Source organism: Carcharodon carcharias, chromosome 32, assembly GCF_017639515.1.
Source record: "Carcharodon carcharias isolate sCarCar2 chromosome 32, sCarCar2.pri, whole genome shotgun sequence".
In the NCBI taxonomy this organism is placed as follows: Eukaryota; Metazoa; Chordata; class Chondrichthyes; order Lamniformes; family Lamnidae; genus Carcharodon; species Carcharodon carcharias.
Window position 1 is genome coordinate 19,107,527 of NC_054498.1, and position 24,623 is coordinate 19,132,149.

A 24,623-nucleotide genomic window follows, 5' to 3' on the forward strand; every position below is an offset into this window, starting at 1 on the left:
GTGTAATACACCTTTAAGAGAATGTGAGCAGATTGACCACGTGACTATAAGACCCAATAGCTGTGTAGCGCGGGCTACCATGTTAGTGTTAGTCTAGAGAGTAGGGTCTGGATGGAGAAGCGCACGTCATGTTAGTGCTCTGTTGCTCGTGTAAATAAAAAGTATGTGCTTCATTTCATATTGGTCCCTGTGTCTGTCGTATATTGTTATCAACTCACCCGCTGACAGATAAACGTGCAGCCTGTTTGCGAACAAAGCGACCCCGTAGTAAAACATAACAACTGGTGACGAGGCAAAACCACAAGTTGGCGACACCAAAGAAAGCTGCAAAAACTCAGCTGAAGTGAATCAGCCGTGCCCTGCGGGCTGATTGTAAGTACGTTACAATTGCAAGCCCTCAGAGTAGTAGTCGTAGTTATCTCCCTCCAGTATGCCACAATTTGACTGCATCGAACCCTTTGATCAGACCAGCTGGTCGCAATATATTGAACGCCTTATGTTCTTTTTGGCCCACGACATATCGGGGAGGAGAAGGTTGGGGGGGGGGGGGGGGGGGGGGGGGGGGGGGAGGGGGGGGGGGGGGGGTGGTTGGTGGTGATCCTCATATCAACATGTGGCAGTAAAACTAATTCATAGTCTAGTGGCACCCAACACCCCAGATTCCAAGAGCTTTGATGTGTTGATGAATCTAGTGAAGGGCTACTTTCAGTCAGTCAAAGCCTTCGGTAACAATGCAAGGTTTTAAATTCAATTCGAGGTGTTGCGCCCCTGGGAGACAGCTGCTTGCCATGTAGCAGCCTTGAAACAACTGACGGAGCACTGTGAGTTCGGGACGTTGATTAATGACATGTTAAGAGACCGATTCGTGTGTGGGATTAACGAAGACGCCATTCAAAAAAGGTTGTTGTCAGAAACGAACTTAGACTTCAGCAAGGCGCTGGGGTTGGCGCTCGCAATGGAGAGAGGAGTCGGGGACTCAGAAGCAAACAAGGGAGCACAAAATGGCGCCGCTCTTCACGTCAGGAGGGAGGCACCGGTTAGAAATGGCGCCAAAATGCAGGGCTCTGTGGAAAGGCGGGAAACTGCCACTGTTAACAGACCAACAAAAAGCAATGGTTTAACAGATAAGAACCACGTTAATAATAACAGAACTGGAACCAGACAGCCTACAAACCGACAACAATTTAAAAGAACCGAGTGTTCCTGCTGCCATCGCAATGGGCACACTATGTGATATTGTAAAGAAAGATTGAGGCAAAATTTCAAACAAAAAGGCAAAAGTCGAGAAATTTATATAATGGAGGAACCTGAAGAAACAGTCAGATATTTACTGACTATACAACTTAAAAATGGGTAAAACGGAGCCAGTCTCTGTGATAGTAGAAGTCAACAGAAAAACTGTTCAAGTAAAGGTGGATACAGGGGCATCCATGATAGTCATAGGGGAACATATGTTTAAGTATCTGAATGGAGGAGGCCACTCACTAAAGCTGGCAAACCTAGATGCCAGACTAAAGACATACTGGCGAAAACATACAAGTAAAAGTTATAAGCAAGGTTCCAGTGCAATATGGAAGCCAGTCTGCTAATCTTCCCCTCATGGTGATAGCAGGCAGAGGACCGAGTCTCCTCGGAAGAAACTGGTTAAGAGAGATCAATCTTGATAGATTACTGAGATCTCAATCAGAAGCAGGAAATGTTGCTGTTTGGAAAAAGGAGCATGTAAAGACTCAACGAAAGGAACTCGAGGAGCTGATCCTTCAGGACAGAGCTCGAGTTGAAGTCAGTAACCTCCAAAAAGAAAAAGAAAACCTGCTGAAGGGATTTCGCATATTACAAGATTCCCTCAGATCCCAAGTTGTACCACTGAAAAGGTATGAGGAAGAACGGAAAGAATTCCACATGTCTCTGGCCAAGATGGAGAATCAATTTGCCAAGAAAGCACAACAATAATTAATCCTCCAGGAAACAACTAACAAATATAAAAAAGAAAGGGAAGAGCTGAAGCATCAGCTACATTGAAGCCAAGAAGCCTTCAAAATGGAGACCCCTGAGTTTTCAAAGGAGCTGATAGATGAGGAAATGCTGGAAGACTCAACCACTGAGTTCACTCAAGTTGAGCTCATACCTGAGCCTAGTCTCCTAGTCTGGCCAATAGGGAAGCTGAAGAGGAAGCCGAGATTAAAGTCAGCGCTACCAAGAAGAAAACCCATCAAAAGTAGGAAGAGAAAGTGAAATTACTAACAAGGCCCCGAAACTTTCTTTACACAACAGGAAGCTGATCATTTCATGTTGCATTTAGCCTTGCCCAACACCCTAACCCTCAGAACCTGCTTGACAGCTGCCCTGCATATTGTTGAACTAGGAGGGGAGGGGCAGCAGGAGTGCAGGCAATGGGGCCCGAAAGAGGGTGAAAACATTCTTGTTGGAATCTACACCACAGATAGAAGGAACTCCTCCTGCTTTGCAAGTACCTGTAAGATCCATTGAGCCTGAGAGAGTCGAAGAGGCAAACCGACAGGTTCCTACTAGGGAGCCTCGTGGACAGATAACTCCTGAGAGCAAGGCCTCAGATAAACCATCTGAAGTCGTAGAACTACAACAGTTGACATGTTTAAAAAAGCCTCCAGAGAGAGTAAATTTGTAAATAGTTTTTTTTTGTAAATAGTTAATATACTGTAAAGTATATTTACAAGTATATGGAGGAGGGATGTGGTAATCTAAGGTGTAATATGCCTTTAAGAGAATGTGAGCAAATTGACCACGTGACTGTAAGACTCAATCGCTGTGTAGCACGGGGTCCTTACCTGGTCTGGCCTACATGTGACTCCAGACTCACAGCAATGTGGTTGAGTCTTAACTGCCCTCCGAAATGGCCTAGTGAGCCACTCAATTCTAAGGCAATTGGGAACAGACAACAAATGCTGATCTTGCCAGCGATGCCCACATCCCACGGAAGAAAAGAAAATGACCAGGCTGAGGTAGATAGTGAAGGGAATTCACACAATTACACAGTCTTATCACCCTTCCTGGAGAGTGAGGGGTGTCTTGATTGAAATATATAAAATCCTGAATGGTCTTGTCAAGGTGGACGTGGAAATGATGTTTCCTCTTGTGGGTGAACGAGAACTAGAGGGCAGTGTTTTTCAAATTAGGGGTCACCCTTACAGGACTGAGATGAGCAGAATATTTTTCTCTCAGAGGGTTGTGCAACTTTGGAACTCTCTGCCTCAGAAGGCGGTGAAGGCGGGGTCAGTGAATATTTTTGAGGCAGAGGTAGATGGATTCTTGTTAGGCAAGAGAATCAAAGGTTATTGGGGTGGTATATGCGGAAACACAAACAGATCAGCCACGGTCTTATTGAATGGATGAGCAGGCTCAAGGGGCCAAATAGCCTACTTCTCCTCCTATTTCATATGTTGATATCTATGCTTGATGCCCATCCAGACACGAGAGGGCTCGGCCTCTGATCCATTGCAAATGTCATTTGCTATCATACCTTCATGCAGCAGCCACAGGATAGTAACAAATTTTGATGGACATCCAAGTCTCCGGAGGACTTTCCAAAGGGCTTCGTGGCTGATGGAGTCAAAGGCCTTTGCCAGGTCAATACAGGCCATGAACAGCTCTTTGCATAGTTCCAGATGCTTGGATTTACTAAGAGACAAAGATCATGTCTGTGCTTCCCCTGGATGGCTGGAAGCCACATTGGGTCTCTCGGAGGATGTCTTCGCTGACTGGTAGAAGGCAGTCTCGGAGGATTCAGGCAGGAATCTTCCCCACAGTGGACAGAAGAGATTTGCCTGTACAGTTTCCACAAATTGATTTATCACCGTTCTTGAAGAGTAAAACAGTGATGGTATTGCGAACGCCAGGAGCTGGTACCTCTTCTTCCCAGCTTCTTTTTTTGGAAAAATATACTTTATTCATAAAATATCTAAAAGAACATGACAAAACATTTCTAAATGGCCATCACAAAACGTGTAATCATATTCAACTTTTACAAGTGGATCACGAGGTGCTTCAATACAATCAGTGAATATTACAGTCATGTCAATGTGGCCATTACAGACAGTCAGACAGTGCAATGGTATTGGAGTTATCAACATACATCATTTGCACCCTGAGGTGCTTCAGTACAATTATGACACATTTAGTATTCACTGCATACATTCATTGTGAGCCATACAGCCCGAGGGGTCTACATAATTCCCAGCCCCTCGGTGCACTATGGCAGAAAGGTCTTAGACAGCGACCTTTCCCCATTGCGCCTTTGCAGCAGAGTCTGAGGGTTTGAGAGTTCATGACCACCAGCTTTACAAATCCCTGCAGGAATGTTATCCAGACCACACCCCTCGATTGGAATGTTCCAGCCCCATTGACATCGGGTGTCATGGTAGGATGTCACGTAAACTGTGGGCGGTATGGCTGCAGTCCTGGGTAAGAAGGGAAGTGGCACTAACTGGATCCAGCAAAGGCAAAGCCTCCCTGACTTACCTTCTAGCCTGGTCTGCTCCTGCTCGTCAGGGCCTCAGGTCCCAGCAGCCGCCAGCACTCCTGGTCTGATTGGCCGGCAGCTCTTGGGGGCAGGACATCCTCCAAGATGGCGGCAAAAGCCACGACCTCAGGCAATTAACTGCCTGACAACTGTGAAATCTGGCTGTGGCTTCATGGCCTGGTGGAGGCAGTCTCTCCCCCGCCTCCCCAATTTTCAGCCAGCGTGCCTCCTTGAAAAATTCCGGCCTATATAACTTTATGAGTGGAACGTCATGCTAAAGCTGAAATTTAAGCGGTATGTGGCTGCATAAGGGGGGCAAACTTTCAACACTATGATTGCATTGGAACCCTTCAGCAGCCTTTCTCAGGGGGAAGTCAGGTAAAGGAAGCACCAGTCCAAAATAAGGTGGCAAGGAAACTCAATGTGAAGGCAAAATTCAAGTCTGTGCAGCATGGTGCAGCAACAAATCACTTGAACCTCTGTAAGGGTACGATTAAAACCTTTATATTACCTTTAGCGTTCAACAAGTCCCTGTTAGCAATGCTCAGTTATTACGAAGGACGCCAATCAGACAGGGTTGTAAGTGATAAGCAGAGGTCACAAAACTATCTGTTTTCCCTTAGCTGGAATAGGCACCAGCCATTAGTCTGGAAAATGAGACAATGTGAGTCAGGCTTGGGGAGTTGTTCTTGTTCAACCTGAAGATGTTGCAGCTAATGGGGTGAGGCCACACTTTAAAACATGCAGATTCCAACTGGCCAGTGTGAAAAGTTTAACAGGGGAACAAATACTTCAAAATTTGACAATCCTATCGAACTTGAAACCTGTGATAGGGTAAATTCTCCAGTCTAGTAGCACTCAACCAGGTGTACAATTATTACTGGTATTATTATTGATAAAAACAAAAAAACTGCGGATGCTGGAAATCCAAAACAAAAACAGAATTACCTGGAAAAACTCAGCAGGTCTGGCAGCATCGGCGGAGAAGAAAAGAGTTGACGTTTCGAGTCCTCATGACCCTTATTGTATGTATGTGGCTATCGGTAATAATGGTTAACATTGCATGTTTATTCTCAGCTACATACTGCCCTTTGACATCATCCGAAAGCAGAGTTAGCTTTCACATGTACACTGATGGCTCCCAGCTCTACGTCACCACCATCTCTTTCTCGACACCTCCACTGTTACAAAATTATCAATCTGCTTGTCCGACATCCACAACTGGGTGAGCAGAAATTTCCTCCAATTCATGTTTAGGAAGACTGAAGTCATTGTTTGCAGTCCACCCCTTCAAACTCTGTTCCCTAACTGCCAACCCCATTCCTCTCCCTGGCAACAGTCTGAGATTAAGCCAGTCTGTTTGCAACTTTGGTGTCACAGTGTATTTGATCCTGAGATGATATTTATATCATCACTAAAACTACCTATTTTCACCTGCGTAATATCACCTGACTTCACCTTTGTCTCAGCTCATCTGATGTTGAAACCCTCATTTATGCCTTTGTTATCTCTGGACTTGACTATTCCAACACACTCCTGGCTGTTCTCCCATGTTCTACCCCCTTAAACTTGAAGTCATCCAAAATCTGCTGCCCATCTCTTAACTCGCACCAAGTGTCATTCCTCTTTTACTCCTATGCTCTCTGAACTACATTGTCTCCTGGTCAAGCAGCATTTCGATTTTGAAATTCTCACCCTTGTTTGCAAACCCCTCCATGACTTTGCCCTCTCCCTACCTCTGTAATTTCCTCCAGCCCTACAGCCTTCCAAGATACCTGCGCTTCTCCAATTCAATCCGCCAATGCCTCTTTTGCATTCTCAATTACGGTTGCTCCATCATTGACGGCCATGCCTTCAGCTGCCTGGGTCTTAAAGTCTGGAATTCCTTCCCTAAACCTCTCCGCCTCTCAATCAGGCTTCCCTCCTTAAAACTTTCCTCTTTGACCAAGCTTTTGGTCATCTGACCTAATATCTCCTTACATGGCTCGGTGTCATATTTTGTTTTATAATGCTCCCGTCAAGCACCTTGGGATGTTTCATTTGGTTAAAGATGCCATATAAGTATAAGTTGTTGTTATGTATCTTATATTTATGGCCCCGTCTTTCTTTCTAGTTTTGTTCTCTCCACAAGTGGAAACATTGGCCGGGATTTTCTGGCCCCATAGTGGGTGGGACCTGCCACGGATGAGATGGCGCCCCAGCCAGAAGTCCATTGACTTGCGTCGGGACCAGAAGATCGCGGTAGCGGGTGGGTGCGGAAAATCCCGCCCATCGTCTCTACGTCTACCGTAACAAACTCTTTCGTAATTTTAAAGACCTCTATCAGGTCATCCCTCAGCCTTCTCTTTCCCAGCCCCACCCCTTCTTCCACTGCTGTATATTCATGGGAAATGACTGACAACACAAAGCTTTAAAGTTAATATTTTTTCTTCAGCTTCATACAAAATAAGCAGAGGGTATGAACTTACAAAGTCTGCGAAGTAATGTTTGAAAAGAAAAAGAATAAAATGCATGGTTTATGTCCAAGGCGACATAATCTGTGTAATTCGTGCTCATTAAATATTTAGAGCAAATTACTCCAACTCCTCCACTTTCTCTTAGGAATAGTTTTCCACTTGTTAGTTATTCCCAATAAGCAGTCCTAAGTTAAAATGCCCTTGATCCTTTGCACCCAGTCTCTCTAAAAGGGATTGTTAGTTAATGCATTGCCCCCCTCTCCTAGGCAAAAGAACCTATGAAAGCATGTGTTCTTCTCCTTGTCCTTATTCCCATGTCACATTTATAGAATAAGGGATTCCTGCTAGTTCATTCAAAAACTCATGACCCAAGAGGAGGAGGGTTTACATTATAATTGAGGTGTTATTATAGTTTTTCGGCTTTGACTGTACTTTACCGCTTTATTTTATCAGACTGTCATGTGTTTGCCATGACATGGAATTCCTGGGGTGTTTTCCCATAAGCAGCCTCAAAGCAGGCAGGAAGATATGCAGCATGTGCAGCCAGATCTGGACAATGTTCAGGCTTGGGCTAATAAGTGGCAAGTAACATTCGTGCCACACAAGCGCCAGCAAGAGAGAATCTAACCATCTCCCATGACATTCAATAGCATTACCATCAATGAATCCCCCCACTATCAACATCCTGGGGGTTAACATTTACCAGAACTGGACCAGCCATATAAATACTGTGGCTACAAGAGCAGGTCAGAGTCTGGGAATTCTGCAGAGTAATTCACCCCCAGACTCCCCAAAGTGTGACTACCATCTACAAGACACAAGTCAGGAGTGTGATGGAATACTCCCCACTTACCTGGATGAGTGCAGCTCCAACAAAATTCAAGAAGCTTGACACCATCCAGGGCAAAGCAGCCTTAAACATCCACTCCCTCCACCACTGATGGACAGTGGCAGCAGTGTGTACCACCTACAAGGTGCACTGCAGCAACTCACCAAGACTCCTTTGACAGCACCTGTCAAACCCGCAACCTCTACTACCTACAAGGACAAGGGTAGCAGATGCATGGGAACACCACCACCTGCAAGTTCCCCTCCAAGTCACACACCATCCTGACTTGGAAATATATCACCATTCTTTCACTGTCGCTGGGTCAAAATCCTGGAACTCCCTCTCTACGCCACATGGACTGTAGAGGTTCAAGAAGGCTGCTCATCACCAACTTCTCAAGGGCAATTAGGGATGGGCAACTAATGCTGGCCTAGCCAGTGATGCCCATATCCCATGAACAATCATAAAAGTAAAGGAAATGTCCATATTTGTCGTCTTAACGCTTAGACTTAGAGGTTTCATCAACATTTTCTCCATTGGTGATGACAGTGCCCTTTAAAGCAGGTAAACCAACAAGACCCGCACCCATTCCTCTAAATCCTAATTAATCCTGGCTACACCCCCTGGTCTCCAAGGCCTAGTTACCCTTGGTCATACCCATGCTGTCCGAGACCTTGGTTCTCACAGGTCCTGCTTATCCATGTGCTAACCAAAGTCCAGATAACAAGCTCCCCTGAGCCGAGCTCTTTCTTGCTGTCTGAGGCCAGGTAGCCCTAGTCAGCTGGGAAGGCAGCAGAAGGTCACTGGTTCCATGCTGGAGCCAGTCAGGTCTCAGAAGTCCTGGGAGCCATTTATAGCTCAATGAAGCCGGGAGACTGGAGTTCAGAGAAACCCAGAGGCAATGCCAGCTCAGTAAAGCTAATGGTCTGTGAAAAAGTTGGAATTGTGCTGGTAATTAGAGGTGGGAGCTTTGTGAATCCCATGGAACGCAGTCTCAGGAGGAGAGATTGAACCATCTGGAGGTGAGCAGCTATTGAGACAGTCCTAGTTGGAGTTGCTTTTCAGGTAATTCGGAGGCTAGAACTTCAAAAGTGAAGCTTTGAAATCCCTCATGAGGGAGAGAGAGTTTTAACAAAATTTTGTGACTCAGCGGTCCCTGACGTCTGGATGGGTTGCTGAGAAATCCGTGGGATCTGTCTTGCTCACATGTGCCATTTAATATGTAGTGTGGTGTGTTTGACCAGTTTGCCTGTTAATTCAGATTTACCTCATGTTAATTCTGAGTATTAGAATTTAAGATAGATATTGTAGGTTGTCTTACTTTTCTGAAATTGTAAAGTTTATTTTGTTTGTTTAAAATCATGGAATCTTGTGGCTTTATTCTCCAGGTGGGTAACTGGGATTTCCAACATTGTCTACTTTAAACAAGAGGTTACTGGGTCCCTAGCTTGATCGTAACCTACTTTAGGAAATTAAAACCCTTTTGAGTAGTTTCTACAATCATAAAACTTTTTCATGCAGAATCACAGAATTTTAATGGCACAGAAGGAGGCCATTCAGCCCATCAGCCCCTCTTACACGGCTGTAGTTCTGACTGCTATCCTTTGTGTTTGGGAAAGCAATCGCTTTAAGGGTACAGAGATTGTTGAACCAGACAGGAAGGGTATTTGATGATCAGATCTTTCTTGATGAAATCTGCTCTTTAATAATTTTGACATAAGTAGAGTGTCATGAACAATGAGAATCAACCCTTGCAACAATATTACTGCACGTTCAGGGAAAAGGCTACAATCCCTTAGAAGTAGGAAAACTTGGTTCTTGAACTCACTTGGCCCTTTTCTATAAGAACTTTTAACAGCCGTTTGATGAATAGATGAGGATATGTACTCATGAAAGGTTTCACTGACTGGGAGAAAAATGCATTGGAACAGCTTTTAATGCATTTTAATTAAAGTTAAACCTGATAGGGTCGTTTCATTGAAATTTTTAAATGAATGAGCATTGTACCTGAAATAAATTTGCATATGGACAATAAGAAAAAATTGAATTGATTGAACCTCAGGTTACCTCATGACTCTCTGACCCTGAACTCCTGGTTAGCCCCAGGTCAGCCCACCCCCCTCAGTTAATCCCCAGGTTATCCCCCCAAACCCATCATTATACCCCCAACCCTAACCCCACCCCCAGGTCATCCCCCACCCCAACCTCCCCCACCAGCCCCAGGTTATCCCAACCTCACCCCATCCCCTGGTTATCCCCCCACCCCAACATTATCACTCCCACCTCACCCCCCCAGGCCCAGTTTATCCCCCCCACTCCACCCCTCACCGCTTATCCCCCCCAACCCCCCATCCCATCTCCCCCCCACCCCAGCCCCCCACCCCCGCTTATCCCATCCCCCGCTTATCCTCCCCACCCCCGCTTATCCCCCCATCCCTCCCCCCACACCCCCCCAGCTTATCCCCCCATCCCTCCCCCCACATCCCCCATCAACCCCACCCCCTTATCCCCCCATCCCCCCCACCCCCCTAATCCCACCCCCCTAATCTCCCTTATCCCCCCCACCCCCCAGGTTATCCCAACCCCCTCATCCCCCCCTCACCCACCCCCACCCCCCCTTCACCCCCTCACCCCTCAGGTTATCCCCTGGTTACCCTTTGTTGACATTCAATCTTCCCAGGCATTGTGACGTCACAAGGACAATCCCCATGGTAACCGGAGGGGGGGGGGTCATTGTGACCTGTCCCTGCTCCCGGGAGGGGAGGGGGCAATGGTTGCCATGGAGACCGGCGGGGCGGCGGTTACTGAGGCACCGAGCCGGCGGGCGGCCGCTCGACATCCTTCAGCCCCTACCTCAAAACAAAAAAAAACACCCCTCCCCCCCTACCCCTTCCCAGGTCAGGCAGCGGCCTCGGGGCTTCTGAGGGACATTGAGAAGAAGCGGTTTCCCCACACACTTCCCCCGCCGGGCCCCCGGAAGATGCGCTGAGGCGGGGAGGAAGCCGCACTCGGACTAGGCCCCCGAAGATGGCGGCGGAGTGATTGAGAGCGAGCGCGGCCCACGCACCCACCCCAGTTCCGCATTGTCCTCCTCCCCTTCCTCCCCTCGGCACCTCCTCCCGCCCCGTCCGTCCGTCCCTCTGCACACCGAGAGAGCCTCCCCGACAGGCGGGCGGGCGGGCAGAGAGAGAGAGAGACAGAGAGTTAGCGCTGCTGTTGCTGCTAGTGACCAAATCCTCCCCACCCCCCACCTTCCCCCCCCCCCGCCCCCCAACCCCAGCCCCTCTCCACCACCTCCTCCTCCCCCCCCCCCTCCCCCCAAATCTCCCGGCCTCAGGCTCCAGGCCTCGGCCATCCCCCCCCCCCCCCCCCCCTCCTTCTCCCCCGGACATGGAGTGCCCCCACTTGGCCAGCAGCGTCTGCATCGTGCCCGACTCCACCAGGTTCCCGAACGGCTCGCCCTCCTCCTGGTGCTGTGCCGGTGAGTTGCCCCGCACTCTCTGCACAACCTGGCCCCGCACACACACACACACTTACACTTCTTCCAATTCTTTCCAAACCTCCTCTTCTTCCTGTCTGTCTGTCTGTGTGTATATATATTTGTGAAACCAGCTCTTTTTCTCCCTCTGTGCCTCCCCCCCCCCCCCCCCCCGGGGGCTAAAACACCAGGAAAGGCCACCCCACCACGGGCTCGGGTCGAGGCCTGATGTGGAATTATTTTAAAAAACATGTTGGGTGGGGGGAAGAAATAAGGGAAATCGTGAAGCTTATTTCGCAGAAGTTGAGGCCCCCCCCCCCCGCCAGCTCCTGGACTTTTTGTGTTTGTGTGAGAAGAGGCCCGGGTGTTGGGGTCTCCCCTGGAACATTTTGCCTCCGTAAACTTGTAGACAGCTAGAGGGAGTCTACCTCCCCCCCCCCGCCCCCTGCTTTTTAACCCGATTCTACCCCCTGCTTTTTAACCTGATGTATTCTTGGGGCAAATTCATGCTTCTAATCTTGACTTATTCTGATTTTTCGGGGAGCCCAACTGGATTGAAACTAACTCGAAGCTGCATTTAATTAACCTAGGGAAAGTTTTTTTTAAAAAAAGTGTTAATGATCAGTGTGTATTTTGTAACCTCCTTGTCTGTTGACATTTTTGCCACGTCCTATCCATCCGGTCTGGATGTAATGGGCAGGCTTCTAGTTTCCAGTAACCCGCAGTTTATCCCAAGGATGTAAGATTTATTTTGCAAAACGGAAGACAGTCGGGTTACTGTAGACTTTGCGAGCGACTTTTCTTTGTAGAAGGCGTGTTCGGAGTCGGAGCAGACTGGCTTCCCTTTCTTTGCTCAGATGTTAGGCCTTGTATTGTTTCCATTGTCTGGGCTGCCCAGTGCAACGTCTGAAGGAAACTTGTTCTCCAGGCCTACTTTGGCTTTAATGGGAATGGTCTCCATATCTCAAAAGCTAGCATTTACTGCAGGCTCCGCACAGTTCGGTCGACCTTGCACATAGAATTCTGTACAATGATAAAACTCGTACTGAGGAGACGGATGGCTTTGCGATCTAATCAGCTTTGTCTCACTACAAGCGAAATTCAATAGGAATTTAGATTTAAGCGATGTGAAGTTTTTCCTGTGATAATTGTTAGCAGCTTTAATGGCAGATTACCGAAGCCCACTTTTTCCTTAACACTTCCCTGTCTAGAAGGTTCAAATGTCTACACTTTATATTGTATATGGGAGTGGTGTTGTATTGTGGGTGATTTTGTAGGTTAGTTTTAAAACGCAAAAAAACCTCGCACAACTATCGTTGAAGTGCTTTTGTTCAAAATCTGATTTGAGGACATTCAGGCAACCTCTGGGATTTCATAATTTCCGAGCGGTTTTCCTTTTGCTTGTCGTGGCAAATGTTTAAAACTTCTGAAAATAATTTCAGACTTGCAGAAGGACTACTTCGTCGAAATAGTAATGTGAGTGAAAAAAATGATCTCTGCGTATTAAAATAGCAGTATAAAAGCATAATTAATGGAAAACCTGAATATATGTTCAGGATGTGTCGGGCGTTTTGAAATAATTTTTCAATATGCATGATTGTTCCAGCCTGGAATTTAAATGTAGCTTTGTTTTACTGATGTTTTGGAATTGCAGTGCTGAGCTGAAGTTTAATCCCATTAGGCTTGTTTTGGTTTCATGTGTGGGTGGTCCCCTGATACATTTGTCACCTGACTCATCTGGTAAACCACACACAAAGATTTAGGGAATGTTTGGCCAAAGTGTTAATCGAAGTAGAGTAACAGCACTGACCATTTATAGTACTGTGATCTCAGCAGCCCAGAACTTACTTCCTGACTGGTGCACACGAGATGGTTAAAGGTGAGAGTAGAGTTGTCATTGCAATCTTTAATGTTATAAATGGGTGTTTCCCAGTGATGCAATGTCACTGATTTTCAAAGCAGCTTAAGAACAGGCATGCAGAGCTGCCTGCAGTGTGACATTGTGAATGGGAATAGTAAACTGGGTGGTGCTGTCTTCATTCACATCACTGGAACACAACCTTGAGATCACAAGATAATTATGGATGAGATCCACATAGCTTCATTTATCTCAAAATATTCTAAAGGCCCTTCATATGCACCATCATTATGTCAGGGTGCCCACCTCCAGCCTTCTACCTTGGAGTCCATTCCATGTATTAGAATCATAGACACATACATCACAGAAGGAAGCCATTTGGCCCAACATACCTGTACCATCTTTTTAAATGAGCTATCCACTCCACTGCTCTTTCCCTGTATCCCTGCAACTTTTTTTTCAATTTTCAGGTATTTATCTAGTTTCCCATTGAATATTACTAATGAATTTGCTTCCACCACTTCTAGAAACAGAATTGCAGATGGTTTTTTAAAATCTCATCTTGGCCCTGGTTCATTTGCCAAATACCTTAAATCTGTGCACTCTGGTTACTGACTTTCCTGCCAGTGGAAACTGTCTGTGCCTGAGCATTCCAGCAAAGCCCTTCATAACTTCAAATACCCCTATGTTGTTGGCTATTCTTTGTCAAGAAGAGCTGCCTGATATCAGCCCTACATTTATTTTTTAACAGGTTTGATTCCATGTCCTACTCTTGCAATTTAATTTCGTGCTTTTTCAGATTTACCTTTTCCATACCATTTACCCTCTTTATAAGATCTTGGACACCACCTTTCCAGGCTGAGAGTCCCAACTTGTTTCACAAAGTTATAGTATCCTCCAAGATGTTTCAAAAAAGGTTTAGTGCAATGTGCCCCCAACGAGTGGCAACAGCACCAGGAAACCATAGGAACCTTTGTTATTCTTTTTAGGGCTGTATGGTATACAGTACACTCTCATATTCTAAACCCCCCCCTCCCCCCATTTTTCTCTTGGAGTTATCAGTCTGCCTGAGGCGTAACATTTTTGGGAGTCATTTCCCCAATATCTGCAATATGTGCATTCCCTGCCTGCTGTGTTGGCAAACTGTTCCCTAAAAGGGCTATTGTGACTAGTCAGATATTGCCCTTGATTTGGTTTCCACAGATGTTATTGTTCAGGGCCTTCCCCTCTCCCTCACCAGCCTTAATGCCAATTCAAATCAGCTGTCTGCTTGATCAGGATCCCTCCCATCACTTTAAACACCCTCCACCACCAATGCACAGTGGCTGCAGTGTGTACCATATAAAAAATGCACTGCAGCAATTTGCCAAGGCAGTTTCAACAGCACCTCCCAAGCCCATGGCCTCTACCTAGAAGGGCAAGGGCAGTAGGCACATGGGAATGCCACCACCTGCAAGTCTCACACCATGCTGACTTGCAACTATATCACCATTCCTTCTCTGTTGCTGGGTCAAAACCCTCTTAACTTCCTTCCTAACAGCACTGTGGGTGTACCTACATCAGATGGACTGCACTGGTTCAAGAAAGTGGCTTACCACCACTTTCTTAAGGGCAATTAGGAATGGGCAATAAATGTTCTTGCCAGTGATGCCCACATCGTACAAATGAAAATCAAAAACAAAATTGAGCACGGGTTTGAACCAGAGATATTTGTCTGTACCATACGTTGAGCTATAGAGTGAGCGAGCTATACTCTTGTTTTGAAATGAATATCAAGATTTATTATAAAATGTGGAGCTAAATCATGAGTATATAAAATTGATATCTAAATGTATTTTTGAATGATTTGTGTGGTTAAGGGAGTTAATTTATTTTTGGTGATCCGATTGCTGTGAACAATTACTTTATTGTATGAATTTGCAGGAAAGTTTAAGTATTGAACTAGCAAAAGACTTCACAGATTTCATTGTGTTTTCTGCCAAATGTTAGGAAATTACCAATTCCATAATCTTGTGCATTAGCATGGGATACTGAGAGTGGAAATGTGATTTTTAAACAATAGCTTTGTGAGGAATGAAGCAATCATTGAACTATTTACTCTGTTTTTAAGAGGCCTGTTTCCTGCTGCTGCTGGTGTTTGCGAGAGGAAGTGGAAAGGACAGTGTGATATCTGCTTAATGGTGTTTCTCATTAATGCATTACTGGGTAGTAAGGTATTGATCCAAAAATGGGGAGCTGTGATCTCTTTAATCTGGGACCTTAAACTGGTTAACACTTCCATTTGGGAAGGAGATACCATCAGAAAAGAAAACGGGCTTTTCCATTCAGAGAATTTAGAACAGTGGCTTGACAAGCAAGTCATCTACCTGAAGAATTAAACGAGCACCAAAAATAAATTTGGAAAGGCAAAGAAGAGAGGGAATTAATTTTTTTAATGTGTCAGAAAACCCTTAATGAAAGGGGAAAACTGAGAGGTAAAGTAAAAAGACAAACGAGGAAGGGAGAAATGATTTCCTCTTCTCCCCCCCAACTCCCATTCCACTCATTAACTGTTCCCTCCATTTAGAGGGTTACTGCTGATGTTTTCAGTGTTGATAAAGCTGAATCTCCATATAGTAATCCTGTCTCATCCCTTTAGTTCTTTATTTCTGGAGCTCTGCTTGCAACCGGCAGTTGTATTTGTGAAGTGAAAGCAGGAGAGAATCAGTGGTGGTAATGTTTGTGATGTAAAGGCTCCACTGACCGAGTAGTTGGTAAGAAGATCCAGAACTCAGTTATGCACTTATTTCTAGTTCCTACAAGTTCTTGGTGGGTTCACATGCTAGTTATATTATTAAATTACGTCAAATCCAGTTTAAGTGAAATATTTTAGTTCCATTACTACTACGTCTGTTTAAGATTCAAGTTTACCTGTAGGTTTAGCCTATGTAGATGTTCTTTGTAAATAATGATTACCAGCGACTTTGAGATAATATTTGAATAATTTTTTATTATTCGTTCATGAGATGTGGGCGATGTTGGCAAGGCCAGCATGAATTGCCCTCGAGGAGGCGGTGGTGGGAGTGAGCATTAAAGTGGATTTAAATATAGCACCACAAATTTTAATTTAGGCGTGTGAGAAATATTAGTTTATTTTAAACAGGACAAATGGGAATAGAGTTCAGGGAGTCTGCATTAATTCTGCCTGACAGTGTCTGAATGAGGGCCATGTAGGCACTATTCCTAAACTGAAAACCTGAGGAAATCGATAGACATTCATTTGCAAAGCATTAATGAAACATAATTTGGACCACAATTAAACATATATGTACATTTCCACAAAGGCTGAGCTGCTGGAGGCCAGCTCTGGTGTAATACATAGCCAGAGTTACATTGTGTGCAAATTAATTCTTGCTAAAAATTGTGCAGCTGAAATCTTTGAGGAATTATTGGTAGAAAATCAGTTCAGTAACCTAACCGTAACTGAAATTACATCCATATGTTGTGCACTTGATTCCATAAAAATATAAACCTGAAGCACAAGTAGTTTCTGGGGCCTTGACATTTTAAAACCTGTAATCTGAGCATCTGTGAACTTGATTGAGATAAGATTTCAGAAAAAGAGCATTGATTGTGCTTTCATTGTTTTTGCAGGTATAGACTTTGACATTTGAAATTGGAGCTGAAGTTAGTTCTGCTGATGATTTTTAATAACTTTAAATGTATTTGTGCTCAGATTAAATTCCACTCATCTTTAGTCCCACAGGAATTGATTTCTGCAAATCAAATGCCAGTCACAGGGTAGCTGAAAATATATGTACTGAAAAAGAGCAGTTAAATGCTCTAATCCCTTGGGAGTTAAATATTGCCAGTAAATATTTAAAGGCTATTACAATTCTGCAATAGTTAATCAGCACCCAAGGGCTTGCTGTTGAAAGTTTAGCTATTATCCAGACATAACCTTTACCCAGCATTAGGTACCTGGATAACTTTTCATTGGCTAGGATCTCACTCAGCTCTAAAGCTTAAATACAAACAGAAAATGCTGGAAATGCTCATCATGTTTGGCAGCATCTGCGAAGAGAGATGTTTTAGGTTGATAACCTTTCATTAGAACTTTAAGAAATTGAGGTGTGACCAGTTTTAAGCAAGGGAAAGGCACGAGCGATAGGGTGGAAAGTAGGAATGATAGTGAAATTCTGATGAAGGGTCGTACGGACTTGAAACGTCAACTGTATCCCTCTCCGCAGATGCTGTCAGACCTGCTGAGTTTTTCCAGGTATTTTTGTTTTTGTTCCAATGCACCTAATTGCTTTCCAGCAGGAGATATGGATATTGGGTGAGGATTGGATTTGCACTGGCTGTGGTATCCTTCAAAGCCAAATACTCCCTCAGCCTCCAAAGCCAAATACTCAGTCAGCATTCATCGTCTACACACTAGAATGACTTGCCACAGAGCGGTCAGTGCATGAGTCACCACCTTAAGAATGGGTGAACACTACAGGAGAAATCCACCCCACGCCTGACTCTCCCACTGTTTGAAGTGCGGTGCATTTTAAAAAATGATTTTTGCAACAGTACATTTCCTAGCCAACTTACATTCTTAAATCTTCTACTCTTTCATCCTCTCCCCTCAAAGCTTAGTGACTAGATTAGTTTAATGAAAAATGCGATTGTTTTTAACCTTGCTCTTGTAGCCCCTTTTTAATTGAAGCCAGAGAAGTTTTGAGAGTGGGAATCCGTTTGTGATTAATTTTTGTTTCATTAGGTAACAGCAGAGACTGCATTTCACAAGAATGTAGACGATTTCATGTATGTTGATTTTTTATTTATATATATATATATTATCCACTATAACTGCAAAACAGTTCTAGTTGGACATCAGTGGCAGTGTGACTAAGGAGATTAACAGCTCACTAAAACTCTGACATGTCAGACCACCAAGGGACTATCTCAAACCTGTTTAAGTTCAAAAGTGCAGCAACAAAACAGCCTGCATTTATTACCTTAAAGTGTAATAAACTCTGCATGAGTGTACAAGTGTAGTTATTCTCTTTTTCATTCATATGTTGTATCTTTATGATAACTAATTTCCACTTAATTATTGCTGCAGTGTAATAAATACAAAAGTATTATTTTGTTTTGATCACATTTCTGGATGCCATGGAATGTTTCTTCACGTTAAAGGCGCTATATAAAAAGTTACACAGGATTCAACCTTAACAGATAACTAGAATGTTCAAGTATGTTTCACCATGCCATCGTGAGCTGACTTGACCATTACTAGAAATGACTGACTGCTCACCCTGAAAATCTCCTAAGCAGGGATTAAGTACTGTATTACATTTACACAGCCGTCCTTTTGGGCCAGCTGTTGTTACCAGCACAGAGTATGTGGGTTCTTGTGAAGTTCAGTTGTTTGATGTCGCGTCAAAATGTTTCAATACCTCCTTAAAAACAACAGTTGGATTCTATAGGAAATGAAGGGCTGCTCCTGCTGTCTGAATTCCAAGCTGTTGTCTGTAAGTTTATACCACAGCCTGAACACTGCATACTTACCAGAGTTACAGGGGATGGGGAACTTTGTATTTCCAGAAGTATTTAGTATTGCTCTGCATTAGGCAAGGTTTTCTTAATATATATCTTAGAAGAGAAATAAACACCCCGAAGATACTTTTGAGAGTTCTGAAAGTAAAACCATGATCTCAATTTTCTTTTGCAGTTTGTCGCTCCAACAAAAGTCCATGGGTCTGTCTAATGTGTTCAAGTGTTCACTGTGGAAGGTAAGGTAAAATTATGCTGAGTCTCAGACTGTCACAAAGATGTATTCAGACTTTGATTGTAGCAGTTATTCATGAGTTCTTTAGTGATTGTGTTGTATAAAGATTGGCAGGTGTATAACTTCAGTTGAAATGTGAAACACTTGATAACAGATTGCAAGCTCAGCATGATTTTTTAACTTAGTTATTGTTAAATGTTTTTATAGTTATTTTTTAAATATTTCCTACCACCCAACAAAGCTGTTTGCTAGTTTAATACAGTATGGTCTGGAACCATTGCAGAATAATTCCCCATTGAATGATATAGTGTAAATATGATAGACTAATATTTAATGGAGTAGAATGATTTTTGAAAAAAACCCTGGACTTGATGACCCACGCCCTAAGGTTCTACAAGAGATAGCAGACACATGGGTCATGATTTTCCAAAGTTCCCTAGATTCTAGAATCGTCTCAGCGGATCGGAAGTTAGCAATTGTAACCACTATTCAAAAAATGAAGGTGAGAGAAAACAACTACAGGCCAGTTAGCCTAACATCAGTTGTTGGGAAAATTGTGGAATCTATTATTAAGGAAACCTTAATGCATTTAGAAAATCATAGTATGATCAGACAAAGACAACATGGTTTTATGGAAGGGAAATTTAGGAACAAATTTAGAGTTTTTTGAGGCTAGTAGAGTAGATAGGGTAGAACCAACGGATGTAGTAGCCTTGGATTTTTCAAAAGGCATTCAATAAGGTGCCACTCAAAGCTTAAGAGCTGGAGGTAATATTTAGTAAGGAATAGAGGGTTGGTTAACAAACAGGATGTAGAATTGAGGTAAATAGGTATTTGTAAGTTGGCGGGCTGTTACTATTGGAGTGCCACAAAGATCTGGGGCCTCAGCTATATACAATCCATGTTAATGGCGACTGAAAGAGACCAAGAGTAATTTATCAAAGTTTGCTGATGATACAAAGCTAGGTGGGAATGTAAGCTGTGAGGAGGATGCAGAGGCTACAGAGAATTATAGACAGGTTAAGTGAATGGGCAAATGGAGTACAATTTTGGGAGGTATGAGATTATTCACTTTGGTAGCAAGGATAGAAAAAAATTTCTTTTGAAAATGCATGAACACTTGAAACATTGAATTTCAGAGAGACTTGGGTTTGCTTGTACAGGAGCACAAAGTTAGCATGAGGGCTAGGTAAAGAGGTTAAGAGGTAAGACAGTTAAGAAGCAGTGGCCGGCATTTAAGGAGATGTGTTCCATTGCGAAAAAACCTGAGAAGGATGCGTCATCTGTGGCTAAAAAAGTAAAGGGCAATTTCAAATTGAAAGAAAAGACGGGACAATGCTGCAAAATTAGTAATAGGCCGGAAGATTGGGAAAAATTTCAGAAGCCAGCAAAGGATGAGTTAAAAAGCATAGATGAAGAAATTGGAGTATGAGAGAGAGCTTGTAAGAAATATAAAAACAAACAGTAAAAGCTTCTACAAAAAGGAAAAGAGTAAGTAGTTAAAGTGAGCATTGTTCTCTTAGAGGTTGAGACTGGGAAATGACACAAAATATTTGTTCGAAATCTCTTGTCTTCACAGTAGAAGACTTGGAAATCATCCCAAGAATAGTAAGAAAGCAGGGGCAAAAGGGAAAGAGGAACTTAAAAGAACCGCAATCACTAGAAAAAGTACTAGGAAAACTAATGAGACTAAAGGTTGACAAGTCTCCTGGACCTGATGGTTTGCATCTGAGGGTTTTTAAAGAAGTGGCTGCAAAGATAATGGGTATATTGGTTGCAATCTTCCAAAACTCCCTAAATTCTAGAAAGGCCCCAGTGGATTTGAAAGCTGCAAATGTAGCATCACTATTCAAGAAAGGACTGAGACAGAAAGCGGGAAACTATAGGCCAGTTAGCCTACTATCTATCATCTGGAAAATGCAAGAATCCATTATTCAGGAGGCAGTAGCAGGACAATTAGAAAATCATAATACATTCAGGCAGAGTCAACATGGTTTTGTGAAGTGGAAATCATGCTTGACAAGTTTTTTAGAGTTCTTTGATGTAACAAATGGGGTGAATAAAGGGATACCAGTAGATGTAGTGCACTTAGATTTCCAAAAAGTATTTGATAAGATGCCACAAAAGATTAGTGCACAAGCTAAGAGCTCATGCTGTTGAGGATGAGATATTAGCATGGATAAAGGATTGGCTAACTAACAAGAAACAGGGTCAAGATAAATGGACAATTTTTAAGTTGGCAAACTTTACTGAGTGGAGTGCTGCAGGGGTCAGTGCTGGGGCCTCCACTATTTCAGATCTATCTTCATGACTTAGATGAAGGAACTTGTACCCAAATTTGCTGATGATGCAAAGATAGGAAAACAATTTTGGAAGTATACAAAGAGACTGCAAAGGGATATAGGTTCAATGAATGGGCAAAAATTTGGCAGGTGGAGTATAACGTGGGAAAGAGTGTGGTTGTTCACTTTGGCAGGAAGAATGGAAAAGCAGAATATTATTTAAATTAGAGAGAGACTGCAGAATGCTGTGATATAGAGGAAACTGGGAATCACAAATCAGCATGCGGGTACAGCAAATAGTTAGAAAGGCAAATAGAACGTTGGCCTTTATTGCAAGGAAGATGGAGTATAAAAGCAGGGAAGTCTTGCTATAATTGTATAATTGTGAGACCATACCTAGTATACAGTTTTGGCCTCCGTACTTGAGGGATATACAAAAGCAAAATACTGTGGGTGCTAGAAATTTGATAAAACCAAAAAAATGCCAGAGAAACTCAGCAGGTTAGACAGCATTTCTGGAGAGAGAAACAGAGTTAACAGTTGAACAACAACTTTGTTCTTCTGCACAGATGCTGCCAGACCTAAATTTTTGCAGCATATCTTAAAAATTTCTATAAGCAGGGCTATACTTGTATTGGAAGCAGTTCAGAGAAGATTCTCTAGGTTGATTCCTGGAGTAAAGGGATTGTCTTATGAGGAAAGATTGAGCCGTTTGGGCCTATGTTCATTGACGTTTAGAAGAATGAAAGTGATCTTATTGAAACATACAAGATTCTGAGGGAGCTTGACAGGGTAAATGCTGAGGGGTTGTTTCTCCTCTTGGGGGAATCTAGAACTAGGGGATACAGTTTAAAAATAAGTGGCCTCCCATTTAAGATGGAGATAAGGAGGAATTTCTTTAAGTGTTGTTAGTCTTTGGAATCCTTTTCCACAGAGAGCAGTGGAGGCTGGGTCACTGAATATATTGAAGGCTGAGTTAGACTTTTGATCTATGAGGGAGTCAAGGGTTATGGATGGGCAGGAAAATGGAGTTGAGGCCACAGTCAGATCAACCATGATCTTATTGAATGGCAGAGCAGGCTCGATTGGTTGAGTAGCCACCTACTCTTTTTTTTCTTCTGATTTGAGGTTATCTAAGGAAGGATATTACTTAGATTGGCAGTGGCGCAGCGAACTTTCTCTAGGTTTGCCCTATGAGGTTGAGTAAGTTGGGCTTATACCCTTTTGAATTTGAAAGAATGAGAGGTGATCTCATTGAAACTTAAGATTCTGAAGGGATTTGACAGGGTAGACACTGAGAGGTTGTTTTCCCTGGTTGGGGAATCAAGAACATGGTGGCATAGCATCAAGATAAGGGGTCGATCCTTTAGATGAGATGAGGAGAAATATCTTCGCTCAGAGAGTTCCGAATTTAGAGTGCTCTGCCCTTGAAGGTTGTGGTTGCTCAGTCGGTGAGTATAGCCAAAGGTCAGATAGACATGTTTTTGATCTCTCAGGAAATGGAGGGATATGGGGAGTGATCGAGGAAATGGAGCTGAGGCAGATGATCAGCCGTGATCCCATTGAATGGTGGAGCAATGGTTGTATGGTGCATTTCTGTTTTGGTTTCTTATGTTGATGCAATTTTTTGTTAACTGAGTTTCAGGCACTGTCTCTTAATCTGTGATGTTGTCCATTGATAAATGTTTGGAGAGCAAGGGGCTAAGTCCAGCAAATTATTTTGAATAATTGAGCTTTTAAAGACCTGATTGAAACCTGGCATCTTTCCAGACCAGGGCTGTTGAACTCAATTTATCGAGTGAGCCTGATCTGACATCCTGGTGCTTGGCGAGGGCCTTTGGAAATGTTGGGGTAGAAATGTATAACCATTTTGTCCATTTTCTTGAAGGGAATTATTTATGGGAGGAGCAGGAATGTTCCTTCCAGCTCTGTAGTAGTGTGTGTTGCTGCCAGGCTTGTACTTGGCCCTTCAGCATCGGCGGAGAAGAAAAGAGTTGACGTTTCGAGTCCTCATGACCCTTGAAGGGTCATGAGGACTCGAAACGTCAACTCTTTTCTTCTCCGCCGATGCTGCCAGACCTGCTGAGTTTTTCCAGGTAATTCTGTTTTTGTTTTGGATTTCCAACATCCGCAGTTTTTTGTTTTTATCTATATATTTGTACTTGGCCCCTCCTGATTTTTCCTCTACCCCACCATGCAGCAGGTCTAAGTTTGTTCCCCAACATCTGATGGAGGCAGCTCATTTCTATTATTAAATTGAGGCCTGCAGCCCACTTTAGTATGATTCTTTGACCCCGGTCACTGTGAGCGTCGACTCTTATTTCTGCAGATTGCAGCATGCAGTTCTTCAAAATTCTCTCTCAGAAAAGTTTCACTGATGCAGTTATTTCATGGGTAATCCTATAATGCATCTTAACAGCAATACCATTGACACGTGTTCTTTGAACGTTGTAATCTTTCAGCACAGCTACCTGTTGCTTATAAATTGAACGTGTTGGTTTTCTTTTCAAGCCCACAATGAAATAGGAAATTAATTTCATAATTCATGCAAATATCTGGTAATGTATTTAAATGCCAGTGGAATAAGTTCTGAGTTACAAATTGCACCATTTAAGGCAGGGGCTGACACAAGTCACTATCTCTACCTGCTTGGACATGTAATCCAGGATGTATTTATCAGTCAACTAACATCATAAAATCTTAAACATTATCTGGCCATTATATTGCTGTTTGAAGCACTTTATTTTCAGCAAAGTGGCTTCCTTGTTTCCTACATTATAACAATGACTACACTTCAAAGGGACTAATTTGGCTGTAAAGCTCTTTGAGAAGCCCTGAGGTGGTAAAAGGTGCTTTATAAATGCAAAGCTTTCTATGCCATGGAGTATATAATGCTGTATAATACCTTCTACATATTGTATTGTGGGGTTCAGATTTTTATCACTTCCAAATACAATTTATACCTGGACCTATGAGACAACCCATAAATGTCAGGCATTTGATTTTCAAGGTGGGCTGTGGAGAATTGACATAGATTAAAACCAAATTCATTCATCACATTACATTTTGGAAAAGGTATTCAATTGTTCAAACATTTAGACAACATGGAGGAGTGAAGTGCAATTAAAAAAAATGATTAGAATATGTTACTCAAAAATAATTTAGAAAAATAATCCTTACTGCCCAGTACAGTCGGTCTCTCCTCCAGCTGTTCACTTGCTGCTGGTTAAAGCTTGGCCTCTGGCTACAGACTGCAAGATCCTGATGAAGAACTAACAGTGTGTCAGCTCTGGGGTAGTTTGTGGGTGTTTGTTGTTCTTAAAGAGGAGCTGAGGAAACAAAGTTGCTGCTGCTTCAAGCTCTGTAGGAAATGCTGGGCCCATCCCACCCATTCCTTCTCTAAGAACCACAGGCTGTGCTTTTTGGCATCTGTTTAAACTGAGAAAATGTGGCTCAGTTCCTGT

At 43.3% G+C, this 24,623-nt stretch overlaps 1 protein-coding gene across 3 annotated transcripts in view; it reads left to right on the forward strand.

Moving 5' to 3' along the window:
- Window positions 1-11,133: 11,133 nt before the first annotated feature.
- Window positions 11,134-24,623, forward strand: part of usp3 (ubiquitin specific peptidase 3) — an 87,435-nt gene continuing 73,945 nt past the window's right edge. The window contains exons 1-2 of one of the 3 annotated variants that reach the window (XM_041178506.1): window positions 11,134-11,264; window positions 18,821-18,881. In XM_041178506.1, the coding sequence (XP_041034440.1) occupies window positions 11,174-11,264; window positions 18,821-18,881 (152 nt within the window). In that variant the 5' untranslated portion in view covers window positions 11,134-11,173. Of the gene's footprint in view, window positions 11,265-11,875; window positions 12,001-12,036; window positions 12,738-18,820; window positions 18,882-24,623 lie in introns of those variants that run through there. The other 2 variants (XM_041178507.1, XM_041178508.1) reach the window with 2 other exon arrangements.